Raw genomic sequence first — 15,659 nt, 5'->3', positions numbered from 1 at the left:
ACCCCACCCAGCCCCAAAACCAGCCCCAAATACCTCCCCAAACCCACCCCAAAACACCCCCCGGCTTTGACCCCAAATAAATCCAGCGCCGGTTTCACCATTCCCTGCTTTTTATTGGAGTCAGGAACGATCCTACAAAAAGTGGGATTGGGGAACACGAGGTGACATCCTGGGGGTGACACCAGTGTCCCTCACTCCGCAGTGGCCACTCCTGTCCGGGGTCCTGAGGGGGGCAAAGCGGGGTGGGGACACTTTGGGGACCCGGCTGGGGCTGGCAGGAGCCACCTGGGGACACTTTGGGGACACGGCTGGGACTGGCAGGAGCCACCTGGGGACACTTTGGGGACCCGGCTGGGGCTGGCAGGAGCCACCTGGGGACACTTTGGGGACACGGCTGGGGCTGGCAGGAGCCACCTGGGGACACTCTGGGGACACGGCTGGGGCTGGCAGGAGCCACCTGGGGACACTTTGGGGACACGGCTGGGGCTGGCAGGAGCCACCTGGGGACACTCTGGGGACACGGCTGGAGGTGGCAGGAGCCACCTGGGGACACTTTGGGGACACGGCTGGGGCTGGCAGGAGCCACCTGGGGACACTTTGGGGACACGGCTGGGGCTGGCAGGACCCGGCTGGGGCTCGGAGCGGGGTGGGGACACTTTGGGGACACGGCTGGGGCTGGCAGGAGCTACCTGGGGCTCAGAGTGGGGTGGGGACACTTTGGGGACCCGGCTGGGGCTGGCAGGAGCCACCTGGGGACACTTTGGGGACACGGCTGGGGCTGGCAGGGCCCGGCTGGAGCTCGGAGCGGGGTGGGGACACTTTGGGGACACGGCTGGGGCTGACAGGAGCCACCTGGGACTCACCTGGAGCCGCCCGGCTCACGCCTGCAGCAGGCTGTAGATGGTTGTGGGGTTGTCCTGCGGTTTGGGGACACAAAAGAGGTCGTGTCCCCCCCCTTTTCGGAGCCACCAGCCCTTGGGGACAACCGTGGGGCCCCTGGAAAAGGCCCCTCCCAGCCCAGGAAAACAGGAGGAGGTCGGAATTCCGGGGAGATGGGGATGGGGAAGGGACGGCAGCCCTGGATCAGGGGACATCGGGGACACGGAGGGACTTCCAGAAGCTTGGATTTGTTCCCAAAAGGAGCGGAATTCGTCCCAAAGCTCACCCGCTCCTGCGGTTCCCGCGGGATCCTCCTCTGGATTTGCGCGTACTCCACCTCCGGGGAGGGGTCCTGGCTGGGGCAGGGGGCGAGGGCGGCTGTCGGGGGAAGAGCAGGGATGGAGCCGCCCTGGAATCCCCAAATCCCCGAATCCTGGAGTTCCCGAGGTTGGGAAAGAGCTCCAGGATCCCCCAGTCTAAGCTGTGTCCGGTCCCCAGACCGATGTCCAGGGATCCCCCGGACACCTCCAGGGATCCCTCGGGCACCTCCAGGGATCCCCCGGACACCTCCAGGGATCCCTCGGACACCTCCAGGGATCCCCCGGACACCTCCAGGGATCTCTCGGACACCTCCAGGGAGCCCCCGGACACCTCCAGGGATCCCCCGGACACCTCCAGGGATCCCTCGGACACCTCCAGGGATCCCCCGGACACCTCCAGGGATCCCTCGGACACCTCCAGGGATGGCCACTCCAACCCTCTCTGGGCAGCCCCTCCCAGGGCCTGGCCGCCCTTTCCACGAGGGATTTTCCCAAACGAAGGGAAAAGTCGCCTCCCCCTTTCCCAGATCCCCTTTTCCCACCTCTTCCCCCTTTTCCCTTCTCCCTTTCCCCACCTCCGTCGGGGCCATCCCGAGCCGAGCCGTGCCCACTTCCCGCAGCTTTTTTCCTCCTTTTTCTCCTCCGGATCCAGGCGATTCCAGCCGCTCCCACGCCCAGGGCCACAAACCCCAGGCAGAACAGGACCCTCAGCCCGTCCCTGTCACCTGCAGGGGACACGCAACCCTTGGTGGCCACCAGGACCCCGCTGCGGGCTCAGATGGAGTCCGGGGGCGGGGGGGGGGGAGGTTTTACCCTGCGGGCGGCACAGAATTCCCGTGTGGATGGCGGCAGTCCGCCTCTGGATGTCATTCCCGGCCACGCAGGTGTAGCTGGAGCTGGAGGCGGTGGCAGGCAGGGACAGGCACAGGGTCTGGCTGTCCCCGCAGAGGTGTCCCCGTGGCTGCCAGGTGACCTCGGCACCGCTGCCCGCCGGCACCTGGCACCGCACGGTCAGGTTGCATTCCTGGGAGGTGAGGGCTCGCCGCTGGATTCGGATCTCGGGCTCCGACAGGGGCTCTGCCGGGGGTGCGAGCGCCGTGTCGGTCACACCCGAGCCGGCGACACCGCGGTGACACCGCGACGACAGCGGAGGGCGCAGGGAGGGACTCGCGGTTTGTCAGAAACGCCGGAAAATCCACGGCACAGACGCGGCTTCTGCTCCCCTTTTCCCAGCGCCCGCAAATCCCCGGTCCGGGAGTGTGGGATCGGCGGGGGTCCTAAACCCACCCCCGGCTCCGGGAGTGCGGGGTGGAGTGGGATGGACCTGCCGGGAGCCTAAATCACCCCTGGGTCCGGAAATCCACCCCCGGGTCCGGGAGTGCGGGATCGGCTGGGGTCCTAAACCCACCCCCGGCTCCGGGAGTGTGGGATCGGCACGGCATGGTCCCACCGGGGCCCTAAATCCATCCCCGGGGTCCTAAACCCACCCCCGGCTCCGGGAGTGTGGGATCGGCACGGGATGGACCTGCCGGGATCCTAAATCCATCCCCGGGGTCCTAAACCCACCCCCGGCTCCGGGAGTGTGGGATCGGCACGGCATGGTCCCACCGGGGCCCTAAATCCATCCCCGGGGTCCTAAACCCACCCCCGGCTCCGGGAGTGTGGGATCGGCACGGGATGGACCTGCCGGGATCCTAAATCCATCCCCGGGGTCCTAAACCCACCCCCGGCTCCGGGAGTGTGGGATCGGCACGGCATGGTCCCACCGGGGCCCTAAATCCATCCCCGGGGTCCTAAACCCACCCCCGGCTCCGGGAGTGTGGGATCGGCACAGGATGGTCCCACCGGGGCCCTAAATCCATCCCCGGGGCCCTAAACCCACCCCCGGCTCTGGGAGTGTGGGATCGGCACAGGATGGACCTGCCGGGATCCTAAATCCATCCCCGGGGTCCTAAACGCACCCCCGGCTCTGGGAGTGTGGGATCGGCACAGGATGGACCTGCCGGGATCCTAAATCCATCCCCGGGGTCCTAAACGCACCCCCGGCTCTGGGAGTGTGGGATCGGCACGGGATGGTCCCACCGCGGCCCTAAATCCATCCCTGGGCCCAGGAATGCGGGATCTCCTGGATCTGGGGGATCTGGACCTCCCGCACCCACCGTAGAGGGAGAGGTTGAAGGATTGATCCGCCACCAGCGCCAGGTACAGCCGAATCCGAGCTTGGTAGATCCCACAATCGCCCCTCTCCAGCACCTTGATCCTCAGCGCCGTCTCGTTCATCTCCAACCTGTCCCCAAAACGGTCCCCGGGGTCGGGGCGGTGGAATTTACCGGCAGTGACCTCGGCCACGAGGATGGTGGCACCGGTGTCACCTCTAAAGGTCCACTCGAGCTTCTTCACGGTCTCGTTGTGGGACAAATCCAGAGAAAACACCACGGATTCCCCCAGGACGCTGCTCACCTGCCGGGGCTCGGTGGCCACAGCACCTGGGCACGACAGGGAGGCTCTGGAGGACGGAGACCCCCAGGACCCCCCATTCCCTCCCCCAGGACCCCCCCATTCCCCTTCCCCCCAGCCCACCCCAAATCCTCCCCCCGCCCCGAGGAGCCCCCCGTGGGCAGCTGCCCACCGGCGCTTTAGTCATGGGATGATTCATGGAAATCCCACATGCAGCCCCAATCCCGGCAGCGTTCCCGGCAGCCTGGGAGCACCCGCGGGGCTGGGAACACCCGCGGCACCGGGGGGATGTCACCCCCTGTCACCCCACACGTGATAGGGACGAACAGGGGACGCTTTCCGCATTGGGGCTGTGCCCAAATGGGGCTAAACCCGGGCAGGTTGAGGGTTAAACCTTCGGGAAACGTCCCCAAGGATCAGGTGCCACCCCCGGGGTCGGGGAAATGTCCCCCGCTGTCCCCCCACACGCGCCATCCCCACCACAGGGACCGGTCAGGGGCCGCTGTCCCCACCCAAACCCGGCCGGACCTTCGGGCCACGTCCCCAAGGACCCCCCAGGGCCGCTCCCTCCTCATTCCCGGGGGGGACAACGAGCCCCTCCCGCCCCTCTGAGCCCCCAGACCCCGCAGGGCGCCGGGGGCGGGCGGGGGGGGAGGTGACAAAGGGACAGCGAGGGGACGGCGCTCCCACGTTCGGTGCGCCCGGGGCCGGCCCCGCTCTCGCTCTCCGCAGCCGCTTTGGTTTGCAGGGGAGGAAGGCGAGGCGACAGCGACGGCGACAGCGATGAAACCGCAGCCCCGGAGCGGCCCCGAGGCGGAGGCGAAGCCGCCATCCCCGCGCCGGGGGGCAGGGGACGCGTTCGGGGACCCCCAGCCACATCTCGGCGGCTCAGGAGCACCCGCGGCGCTCGCGGATTCGGTTAAAAAATGTCAGAATTTCAAATCTCACACCACCCCCCCCCCCTCCTGCGCGCGTTCCTGGAGCCCATCCAGGGTTTTTCCGAGGGTTTCGGGATGCAATTCCCGGCCCCCCGCCGAGGGTTTCGGGGAGGGAGCGGCCTTGGGCCTCCCTCTTCCACCTCCCGCCACGGATTTCGGTCTGGAGTTGTCCCAAATTTGCCAAAATTCCTTTTCCCTTTTCCAACGGCGGCTTGACCGAGCTGGGGGAGGGGGGGGGAGAGGTCCCAGGGTACCCAAGGATCCCTGTTTTCCCCCAAAAACATCTCCTCTAATTCCCCCCCCGGCCCCATTTCCCAGCCCCGCGCTGCCGGCTCTGTCCCCAGCACCTCCGAGGCCCCCCAAAACTCGGGTTTTTTGCTAAAAACGGGAATCAGGAGGTTGGGAAAAGCTGAATCCCGCAGCGAATCCCAGTTTCTCACCCCAAAATCTCCTTTAATTCCCCCCCCACACACACCATTTCCCACCCACACTCCCGGCTCTGTCCCCACCACCTCCAAAGCACCCAAAACTTGGGTTTTTTTGCTAAAAGCGGGAGTCGGGAGGTTGGGAAAAGCCGAATCCCGTGGCGAATCCCTGCTTTTCCCCCCCAAATCCCCTTTACTTCCCCATTTCCCACCCAGGACCCAACCCCGCGCTGCCGCCTCTGTCCCCATCACCTCCGAGGCGCCCCAAAACTCGGGTTTTTTTCGCTAAAATCGGGGAGTCGGGCGGTTGGGAAAAGCCGGGATTCCCTGGCGGCTCGCCCGTCCCGTCGCATCCCTGACCCACCTGCCACGCCGAGGAGCAGGGCCACCAGCCGGGGGACAGGGCCGGGGACGCGCGGGTGGCCCGGGCGTGTCCCCATGTCCCCGGCGAGCGCGGAGCCCCGAGCGGAGCTCCAGGAAGGGAAGGCGAGCGCCCAGAGCGCACCCGGAGCACGGCGAAGCCACTCGGGGCGGGTGGCGACAATGCGGGGAGGGCCGGGGGGAGCCGGGGGGAGCCGGGGAGGGCCGGGGGGGGCTGTCCCTGCCGCTCCGGGGGCCGCTCGGAGGGCGAGTCCCAGAACGCCGGGGCCCAGCCCTGGTTTTCCAGCGGGGATCGGGGGCGGAAAAAGGGGAAAGGGAAGGGGAAAGGGGAAGGGGGAAGGGGAGGAGGAAGGAGGCAGATGGTGCTCCGGGCTTGTGTCAAATAAGCGACAGCTGCGCTGGCCGCGGAGCAGGTGCCACCTTTGTCCCCAAGGTGGGACACAGAGCGGGGGGGGCTGGCTGGGAGTTAAAGGAGGGGGGGCCTGAGGGGTCGGGGGTGTCCTGGTTGGGGTCAGGACTGTCCTGGTGGGGGTCAGGGCTGTCCTGGTTGGGGTCGGGGCTGTTCTGGTGGGGGTCGGGGCTGTTCTGGTGGGGGTCGGGGCTGTTCTGGTTGGGGTCGGGGCTGTCCTGGTGGGGGTCAGGACTGTCCTGGTTGGGGTCGGGGCTGTCCTGGTGGGGGTCGGGGGTGTCCTGGTTGGGGTCGGGGGTGTCCTGGTTGGGGGTCGGGGCTGTCCTGGTGGGGGTCAGGGCTGTCCTGGTGGGGGTCAGGACTGTCCTGGTTGGGGTCGGGGCTGTCCTGGTTGGGGTCGGGGGTGTCCTGATGGGGGTCGGGGGTGTCCTGGTGGGGGTCGGGGCTGTCCTGGTTGGGGTCAGGACTGTCCTGGTTGGGGTCAGGGCTGTCCTGGTGGGGGTCGGGGGTGTCCTGATGGGGGTCGGGGGTGTCCTGGTTGGGGTCGGGGGTGTCCTGGTTGGGGGTCGGGGCTGTCCTGGTTGGGGTCGGGGCTGTCCTGGTTGGGGGTCGGGGCTGTCCTGGTGGGGGTCAGGACTGTCCTGGTGGGGGTCAGGGCTGTCCTGGTTGGGGTCGGGGCTGTCCTGGTGGGGGTCGGGGCTGTCCTGGTTGGGGTCGGGGGTGTCCTGGTTGGGGTCGGGGCTGTTCTGGTGGGGGTCGGGGCTGTTCTGGTGGGGGTCGGGGGTGTCCTGGTGGGGGTCAGGACTGTCCTGGTGGGGGTCGGGGGTGTCCTGGTTGGGGGTCGGGGCTGTTCTGGTGGGGGTCGGGGGTGTCCCGGTTGGGGTCAGGACTGTCCTGGTTGGGGTCGGGGGTGTCCTGGTTGGGGTCGGGGGTGTCCTGGTTGGGGGTCGGGGGTGTCCTGGTTGGGGGTCGGGGCTGTCCTGGTTGGGGTCGGGGGTGTCCTGGTTGGGGGTCAGGGCTGTCCTGGTTGGGGGTCGGGGCTGTCCTGGTTGGGGGTCAGGGCTGTCCTGGTGGGGGTCGGGGCTGTCCTGGTTGGGGTCCTGGAGCCGGGCTGGTGCTGGAGGCCGCCCTGGGGATGCGCCTCACGTGAAACGGGCGGTTCTGTGTCCCCGGCCCCGGGATGCGCCGATGGCCCGAACCTGGCACGGCCCGAACCTGGCACGGCCCGAACCGGGCGTGGCCCGAACCGGGCGTGGCCCGAACCTGGGACACACCTGAGCGCACCCCGAGCGCTCCCGAGCGCTCCCGAGCGCACACGAGCGCTCCCCGAGCGCACCCCGAGCGCTCCCCGAGCGCACACGAGCGCTTCCCGAGCGCTCCCGAACGCACCCGAGCGCTCCCGAACGCACACGAGCGCACACCCCGAGCGCACCCCGAGCGTACCCGAGCGCACCCCGAGCGCACCCCGAGCGCACCCGAACACCCCTTGCCCACCCCTCGCCCACCCCTCGCCCACCTCTTGCCCACCCCTCGCCCACCCCTTGCACACTCACCCCATTCACACCTGCCCGCCCCTCCCCGTCCGCCCCCGGCTCCTCCCGCTGACGTCACCAACATTTATTTGCTCGTTGTTCCGCCCGCGGGCGGGGGGTGCGGGACACACACGGGCGGTGTCGCGACAGTGCACGCCCCCCTCTGTCGCGACAGTGCGCGGGCGACACGTGCGACAGCGAGGGGAGGGGAGGGGGGGTGCGCTCCGTGGTGGCGCCGGTCCCTTCTGTGTCCCCGCAGGTGCCACCCCAGGGCGGGGACGCGGGGCGGACACGCCGGTGCCACCCCCGCCCCGCGTCCCCTCCCCACCCTGCGGCACCCCGGAGGGCTGGAGGGGGTCCCTGTGCCCCCCCAGGTGCCGTCTGTGCCCACGGGGGGGGCTCGCTGTGTCCCCGCCGGGCCAGGGGATGTCCCCGTGCCCTCCGCGGTGTCCCCACCCCGGTGACAGCCGCGCCTGGCGGGCGAGTCCCGAATTTTCTCGCATCCCGGAGCATCCCAAAACTCGCGGGGAACACCCGGGGACCCCCCCCAGTGCCACCCCCAGTGCCACCTCTGGCCGGGATCCCCCTCCCCAAAACAGTCTCGGGGGGCTTCAGGCAGGGAACTGGGGAGAAACCCGAGGATTTTGGGGTGGGGAGTGGGGAAAAGTCCGTTCGGTTGTGGGGCCGAGGGCATCCCCACAGCCCAAAACCCGCGGGGACCGCGCAGGGACCCCCCAGTGCCACCTCTGGCCGGGATCCCCCTCCCCAAAGCAGTCTCGGGGGGCTTCAGGCAGGGAACTGGGGAGAAACCCGAGGATTTTGGGGTGGGAAGGGAGGGAAAAGTCCGTCTGGTGGTGGGGCCGAGGGGGCTCCGGTGCCGAGGGGGCTCCTCCCGCGGCCGGAGCCGGAATTGGGGCGCTGGATTTGGGATTCGGTTGGGGTTTGGCACACGACGCACTCTGACAGCCCTTCCAGGAGATCCCGGAGCTCCGGCGCTGCGGGGCCTGCGGGACAGAGACCCCGTTCTTGTCCCCAAAAAGGGAGGAGACCCCGGCGCCGGTGACTTTTGGGGGCAGCCCCCCACACCAGCCCTCAAATCCCCTTTTAGGGACAGCCCCCCCGCCCCGCCCAGCCCTTTAACCCCGGCTCGTTTGGGGTCCCCCCAAGGTCCCTTTTTGGGGCCCCTCACCTGCGGCCCTATGTCACCTCCTCGGCCGTGTCCTCTGGGGGTCTCTGGCCCTGCTCGCCGCCCCCCGGGGGGGATTTTGGGGCTGCGGCCTCTTCTTTTTGGGGTTCTGCTTTTTGGGTCTCGCTGGGCTCCTGGGGGGCTTCGGGGGGGCTGGGACCCTGTGGGGACAAAATTTGGGGCGGGGGGGCCGCTGAGGGATGGGGCGAAACCCCAACCCTAAATCCTGTGGGGTGGCCGCGGGTGGGGCCCCCACGGTTTTTGGGGACCCTCCCGGTTTTTGGGGATCCCCGCGGTTTTTGGGGCGGCTTTTTGGGGACCCCTGCCGGTTTTTGGGGTCCCCCCCCGGGTTCTGGGGACTCCCACAGTCTTTGGGGACTCCCACGGTTTTTGGGGATCCTCCCGGGTTTTGGGGACCCTCCCGCGGTTTTTGGGGATCCTCTCCCGGATTTTGGGGATCCCCGGGGGGGCCCGACCTGGTCGTTGCCCTCGGGGGGGCTCCTGCAGACGATGTCGCTGTACTGGGGCTCCGCGGGGCTCTCCTCGGCCGGCACCGTGGGCGTGGCGGCTGCGGGGAAAACCCACGGAAAAGTGGGAAAATCCATGGGAAAAAACCCAGGGAGACGGTCACCTCAGCGCGGCGGGGTGGCAGGGAAAATGGGGAAAAAACGGGGAAAACGGGAAAAATGGGGAAAATGGGAAAACAGGGAAAGGGGGGAAAGGGGAAAATGGGAAAACTGGGAAAGGGGGAAACGGGGAAATCGGGAAAACTGGGAAAGGGGGAAAGGGGGAAATCGGGAAAACAGGGAAAATGGGAAAGTGGAAAAATGGGGAAACGTGAAAACTGGGAAATCGGGCAAACAGGGAAATGGGGGAAAGGGGAAAATGGGAAAACTGGGAAAGGGGGGAAAGGGGGAAACGGGGAAATAGGAAATCGGGAAAACAGGGAAATGGGAAAGTGGAAAAATGGGGAAACGGGGAAACGAGAAAAATGGGAAATCGGGCAAACAGGGAAACAGGACAACGAGGAGACGGGAAAGCGGGAAAACCAGGGAAATGGGGAACCAGGGAAAGCGGGGAAACGGGGAAACGGGGAAAATGGGAAAGTGGAAAAATGGGGAAACGAGAAAGATGGGAAATCGGGCAAACAGGGAAATGGGGAAAAGGGGAAAACAGGGAAACAGGACAACGAGGAGACGGGAAAGCGGGAAAACCAGGGAAACGGAGAACCAGGAAAAAAGGGGAAAACAGCCCCGCGGGGAATTCGGGCATCTCCGCACCTGGATCCGCCGCCTTGCCGCTGTTCATCCTCCAGCACCAGAAGGCTCCGCCCAGGCTCACGGCCACCAGGATGAGCGTGAGCACGATGTACCCCGACTTGGAGAAGGCCGACTGTCCCCCTGGCAGGCGGCAGAGGGTGGCACCGTGAGCCGCGCCAGCCCCTCGGGTCGCCCCCGGCCCTCGGGCGAGCTGCCCGGGCTCTCACCTCCGCCCTGGCACAGGGCCTGCAGGTCGAACAGGGCGACCTTGTGGTCGGCGGGGTTGCTGACGGTGCAGGCGTAGGTGACATTGGCGGCCGTGGGTGGCAGTGCCACTCGCAGGGTGGTGCCGTCGGGGGACAGCTGGTGGCGGTCGGTGCCCAGCTCGCCGGGGCTGCCCCAGGTGAGGCTGTCGCGCTTCCAGGTGACGTTGACGGCGCCTTTGCCGGCGCCCTGGCACTGCAGGGTGAGGTTGCACCACTCCACGGTGCTGGCCAGCAGCTGGCTGCGGGTCCGGGGGCTGGGCACCGACTCTGTCAGCGGGCACAGGGGTGATGCCACCCGGGTGCCACCCAGATGGCACCCTGATGGCGCCCTGATGGCACCGTGACCCTTAAACCGCCCCCGCTGGGGAGCTGGGCACCGACTCTGTCACCGGGCACAGGGCTTTGGCCACCTCGATGCCACCCCGGTGGCACCGCGACCCTCAAAGCACCCCCTCGGCAGAGCTTGGGGGGGTTATAATTACTCTAATGATGGGAATTTTTGCTCCGTGCCTCGGTTTCCCCACCTCAAAAGGGATGAAATTTCCTATTCGGGGCTTTTTGTTCACCCTCACCCCCCATTTTTGGCTCCGTGCCTCAGTTTCCCCGTCCCAAAAAAGGGATTAATTTTCACACCCGGGACTTTCTCTTCCCCCTCCAACCCCATCCTTGCTCCGTGCCTCAGTTTCCCCACCTGTAAATGGACCCACTCTCACATTCAGAGCTCTTTAGTCCCCCCTCCAACCCCATTTTCCTCAGTTCCCCCACCCAAACCCGGATTTAATTCCCCCACTCGGGACTTTTCACCCCTCTTGCGCCCACGCACGCACCGTAGACCGAAAGGTTGAAGGACTGATCATCCACCAGCGCCGGCTGCATCTTAATCCTGGCCCCAAAAACGCCGCTGTCGCCCCTCTGCAGGTCCCGGATCCTCAGCGCCGTCTCGTTGTACATCTCCAACCTCTTCCCGAAGCGATCCTTGGGATCGGGGCGGTCGAAGCCGCCGGGGCCGAACTCGGCCACCTGGATGGTGGCCCCGGTGCCACCGGAGAAGCTCCACTCGATCTCCTTGACCGTCTTGTTGGGGGGCAGAGCCGGCGACAGCAGCACGGACCCCCCCAGGACGCCGTTGACCTGGCGGGGTTGAGCCCGGGCTTGGCCGAAGAGCAGCTCTGCGACAGAAAAGTGTCACCGAGGGGTGGGGGACAGGCTGGGGACACGGGCGGGGGGCGGCGGGACCCTCGCGGGGACAGGCGGGGTGGAGAAGGAGCCTCCTCAAAGCAGCGTTGCCTGGTTTTGGAGCGGTTTGCGAGCGGGGAATCCTCAAAAAAACGGCGTTTTTGGGGGGGAAAATCGGCCAAAAAAAGGTGAATTATTTACGGGTCTCAAAAAAAGGAGAGGGGAAAAACGGCGGTTTTGGGGGGAAAATCAGCCAAAAAAGGTGCATTAACTACGGGTCTCAAAGAAAGGAGAGGGGAAAAACGGCGGTTTTGGGGGGAAAATCAGCCAAAAAAGGTGAATTATTTACGGGTTCAATGTGGGGCCTGCGAGCGTCGAGAAAAGAAAGGGAAAGAGCGGTTTTGGGGGAAAAAATTGCTTAAAAAGGTGAAAACTAACAACGGGTTCAGATGTGGGGCTTGCGAGCCTCGAAAAAAGAGAAGGAACGGACAGCGGTTTTGGGGGGGAAAATCGGCCAAAACGGTGAATTCTAACTACGGGTTCAGATTTGGGGTCGCGGCCCCATCTGAACTCGGGGCTCTCACCAGAACAACGCTCCAGGAGAGACTGGGTGGAATTCCCAGCCAGCATCTCCAAAACCTCATTGTCCGCCTCAAACCGCGCCTCCTGCAAGAGCCCTGCGGAAAACCGGTAAGGGTTTAGGGCGGGGAGAGAGATAAGGGGTCGGGGTCGGGACGGAACCCCGAAATCCTGCGGGATGCGCGGGATTCCCGCCGGGATGCAGCTCCGGCTTCAGCCCAGCGACTCCTCCGGGCAGAAAGAGAAACATTTGGGGTTTTTCGGGCAGCGTTTCTGCAAAATTCCCGATGCCGGGAGCCGCTCGGGAGCTCCAGGCAGGGACAGAGTCCCAAAATCCTGTGGGATTGGTGATTCCCACTGGGATGGAGCCTCATCCAGCGGCTCCCAGGGGCAGCTCCGGCCCCTCCATCTGAGCCTCCCCCGCTGCGATTTGGGGTTTGGTGTTTTTAGGAGCAGCCCGAGCTCCCTGCGAAATTCCCGATGCCAGGAGCCGCTCGGGAGCTCCAGGCAGGGACGGAACCCCCAAAATCTCGGGATGGAGCCTCATCCCGCGGCTCCCAGGGGCAGCTCCAGCCCCTCCATCTGAGCCTCCCCCGCCACCGGGGTTGGAGTTGGGATCGGTTGTTTTTTTTGGTTTTTTTTTTTTTTTTTTTTTTTTTTTTTTTTCCCTGGCATCTCGCTGGAAAAATTCCCGATGCCAGGAGCCGCTCGGCGCCGCCTCCCCCGCTCCTGGCAGCTCCCTCCTCCTCCCAAGCTGTCACCTGCGCCACCCGCGGCCCCCGCGCCCCCCCCACGCCCCTCCGCCACCGGGAACATCCCCCCCAACCCCCCCCTTCTCTCCCAATCCCACGCACGGCGCTGGAATTTTGGGATCGGCGGCTCCACCCGGGATGGGACGGCTCCTGCCGGCCTCGGGGACGCTCCCGGTGTCCCCTCCCTGCCGTCCTTGTGCCCGCGGGAGCTGCGGCCGGGGTTTAAAACCCCCCCGGGAGGAGCCGCCGCCTCTTTGCTCCTCTTCCTAAAGCGCTTCCAGCGTCTCCCGGAGGTTTTTTGGGAGCTCTGACCCCGCTTATCCCGGGCTTGGTTCCTGCTTTTCCAGCCCGATCTTAAAAGCCGAGGGAATTCTGAGCGCTCGCGGCGAAGTTTTTTTTTTTGGGGGGGGGGTGAAGCATCACCCGGCTGGAGGGGAGGATGCTGAGAGCAAAAAGGGGCTGGGGGAGGCTTCCAAAATCCCCTCGGGATCCTCCCGGAGCAGCTCGGGCAGCTCCTTTTCCTCATTTTCCCCGCTGGAATCTCCATCCCTCCCTCCCCCGATGGGATCCATCCCCCCAATTGGGATCCATCCCCCTCCCGACGGAATCCATCCATCCCTCCCCGATGGGATCCATCCCTTTCCCGATGGGATCCATCCATCCCTCTCCCGATGGGATCCATCCCTCCCTCCCCTTTGGGATCCATCCATCCCTCTCCCGATGGGATCCATCCCTTTCCCGATGGGATCCATCCATCCCTCTCCCGATGGGATCCATCCCTCGACCACCGCGTTTCCCCCCAGGAGCTGCAGCCCCCAAGGGCTCCCTCATCGTTCCCCGGGAGTTTTCTCACTTTTCCCACGCCGGGATTCGGGGCCGGGGGGGTTCGGGGCCGGGAGAGGCGCGGGGTTGCTGCCCAGGCCTCCCGTGCCCAGCGCCTCCCCGGCTCATCCTGTTTATCCCAGATTTTTTTTTTTTTTTTTTTTTTGGAACACGAGGCTCTCCCGCAGCCCCGAGAGCGCGGCAGGAGCCGGGGAGGGGAGGGAGAAGGAAAAGAAGGATCCATCCATGCTCCCGGCACTTGGATTAACCCATCCCGAGCCTCAAATCCCCCCCTAAAAACCCCCAAAAAGCCCAACTCCAGGCTCGCTTTTAACCCCGAGTTTCTTCACCCTGCGCCTGGTTCTGCTTTTCCTCGTCCTCCCCCGCTCCCCACGCTCCGAGCTGGAATCGTTCGCATCCCAGAAAGCCGCTGGAGCGCTCCAAAACGTGGGAATTCGGGTTTTTCCCACCTTTCCGAGGCAGATTTTTTTTTTTGGGGGGGGGGGGGGGGCATCACCTCGTGGGCACAGCCCCATCCCGCTCGCGAGGCCAAGGAATCATTAGGCAAATTAACCCCGCCGCCCCGTAATTAATCCGCCTGTCCGATTAGGCGCTTTCCTGGAGGAATCGGAGGGTTTTACGGGAATTATGGAATGTTTGGGATTAGCACGCCGGGAATTAAGGGGATTCCGCGCTCCTGCTTTACGTAAGGAGCCGCTTCCCTTCCCGGGCGGATCCCGGGGGGCTCCGGGGCAAAAATCGCAGCCCCCCCCCCCCCCAAAAAAAACAACCCCAAAACCGTGGTGGGGGGGAGGGATTCCAAACCCTCTGGATCCAGCATCCCAAACCCCAGCAGGGATCCGGGAGAGGCGGGATGGGGTCGCGCAGCCCCCCCACCCCTAAATCCCAGGCGAGTCCCGCGGCTTCGGGGTCGCCCCTCACTCACCTGGGCCGAGCCCCAGCAGCGCCAGGAGCAGCGAGGGCAGCCGGGATTTGCTCCGGGGCAATTCCCGCTCCATGTTTTTTTTCCCCGGGAATCCGCTCAGCCTTGGAGCGAGAGGAGGAATCAGCGGCCGGAGGAGCGAGGAGAGGGAGGAAGGAGGAGCGACCACCCCGGCGCCGCGGCGAGCCGCGGGGTGCGGAGCATCGCGGGCTCAGCGGGATGCGCTTCCCATGGGCCAAAAAGCCGGGAATGGGGCTGGAGGGAAAGCCGGGAATGCCGGCAGTATGGCGGGGGCTGCCGGTGACCCCCGACCCTGCGGCATCAGCCGGGATCAGTGCCCGGATTAACGGCGGCGGCGCCGGGCACGGCCCTGCCAAAGCTCCCGCTGGCCTGGAAAAACGCCTGGAAAAGCAACTTCCCGGGATCCCAGAGCGCTTCCCAGCCCGGTCCTGGGGTGTTCCCACCCTTCCCGCGGGCAGGAAAGCGGCGCCTGAGGAGCTGCGGTGGATCAGGAAGGGTTGGGAAAAGCGGCGCCGGAGCTGCCAAAATTCCTCCCTCCGGATGCTCCCGCGGCGTTTTTTTCCACCCTTGGGAATGCGGGAAAAGCCCCCCACCCCGAGCTCTCCCAGCCGGGATTTGGGAGTCGCGGATTTATTTGGGATTGAATTCCCGGTGGAAAATAGGGATTTTGGAGGGAAAGGGGGAAAAGAGGATCCGCGGCGGGGTTGGGGTCTCCGAAGCTGCACGGACAGCGGGAATTGGCATCCAAGGGGTTAATCCCAGCTTTTTTCCCTGGAGCAGCTTCCAGCGGGATTCCCGAAAAGGGCAAGGAGCATCCAGGTGTCCCAAAAAGTCTTTTTTTTTTTTGGGGCAGCCAGGAGTTTTTGGGCGCCCCGAATCCCTTCAGGATCCCCCTTTTTCCCTCCTCTCATCCCGACCGAACTCCGGGAAAAACGGGATGCGCCTGGAACGGAGAGGTCCTGCCCACCAGCGAAGGGTTAATTAACAGCAATTAAGGGTTAACGAGGCGTTTGAGGCGGGAATAAAACCGCTGGAATTTCGCTGACGGGACAAATGGGAGGGAGCGGAGCGTTCCCCGTCCAGTTCCAGGGAGGAAAAGCCACGGGAAGAGCGGGATCCCGCTCCGGGGGAGAAGCCGGGATGGAAAGTTCTGGATGTTCCCCCATCCCCGGAGGAATTCTGCTGCTCCCTTCCACCAGGGCGGGGACGGAGAGGATTCCCGGAAGGAGAACTGGAACTGATTCCAAAGGAATTTAGGGATCCCAAAGTGGAACAAGGCAGAAAAGTTGGGAATGGGGATTTTTTGGGGGGGGG

General features: G+C 65.4%; 2 protein-coding genes across 3 annotated transcripts; both read right to left on the bottom strand.

Moving 5' to 3' along the window:
* Positions 1-92: 92 nt before the first annotated feature.
* On the bottom strand, positions 93-5,577 carry LOC116436523. Its single transcript, XM_032093698.1, has 7 exons — positions 5,384-5,577; positions 3,359-3,685; positions 2,013-2,276; positions 1,775-1,924; positions 1,166-1,257; positions 864-917; positions 93-223 (listed from the first exon to the last, which is right to left on the bottom strand). Exons 1-6 carry the CDS (start codon positions 5,457-5,459, stop codon positions 879-881), a joined length of 948 nt encoding a protein of 315 aa, XP_031949589.1. The 5' UTR covers positions 5,460-5,577; the 3' UTR covers positions 93-223; positions 864-878.
* A 1,834-nt stretch (positions 5,578-7,411) lies between these two features.
* On the bottom strand, positions 7,412-14,888 carry LOC116436470 (SLAM family member 8-like). 2 transcript variants are annotated; one of them, XM_032093609.1, is made up of 8 exons: positions 14,328-14,888; positions 11,813-11,905; positions 10,880-11,221; positions 10,014-10,319; positions 9,808-9,927; positions 9,004-9,095; positions 8,531-8,688; positions 7,412-8,345 (listed from the first exon to the last, which is right to left on the bottom strand). In XM_032093609.1, the coding sequence occupies exons 1-7, from the start codon at positions 14,398-14,400 to the stop codon at positions 8,539-8,541; spliced, it is 1,176 nt and encodes a 391-aa protein (XP_031949500.1). In that variant the 5' UTR covers positions 14,401-14,888; the 3' UTR covers positions 7,412-8,345; positions 8,531-8,538. The 2 variants fall into 2 exon arrangements, with proteins under 2 accessions (XP_031949500.1, XP_031949501.1); XM_032093610.1 differs by lacking the exon at positions 11,813-11,905 and having other exon boundaries at positions 14,328-14,883.
* Between the last annotated feature and the right edge of the window lie 771 nt (positions 14,889-15,659).

The sequence above is a fragment of the Corvus moneduloides genome, chromosome 29 (assembly GCF_009650955.1).
Source record: "Corvus moneduloides isolate bCorMon1 chromosome 29, bCorMon1.pri, whole genome shotgun sequence".
In the NCBI taxonomy this organism is placed as follows: Eukaryota; Metazoa; Chordata; class Aves; order Passeriformes; family Corvidae; genus Corvus; species Corvus moneduloides.
This window is presented reverse-complemented; position numbering and strand designations above follow the sequence as displayed.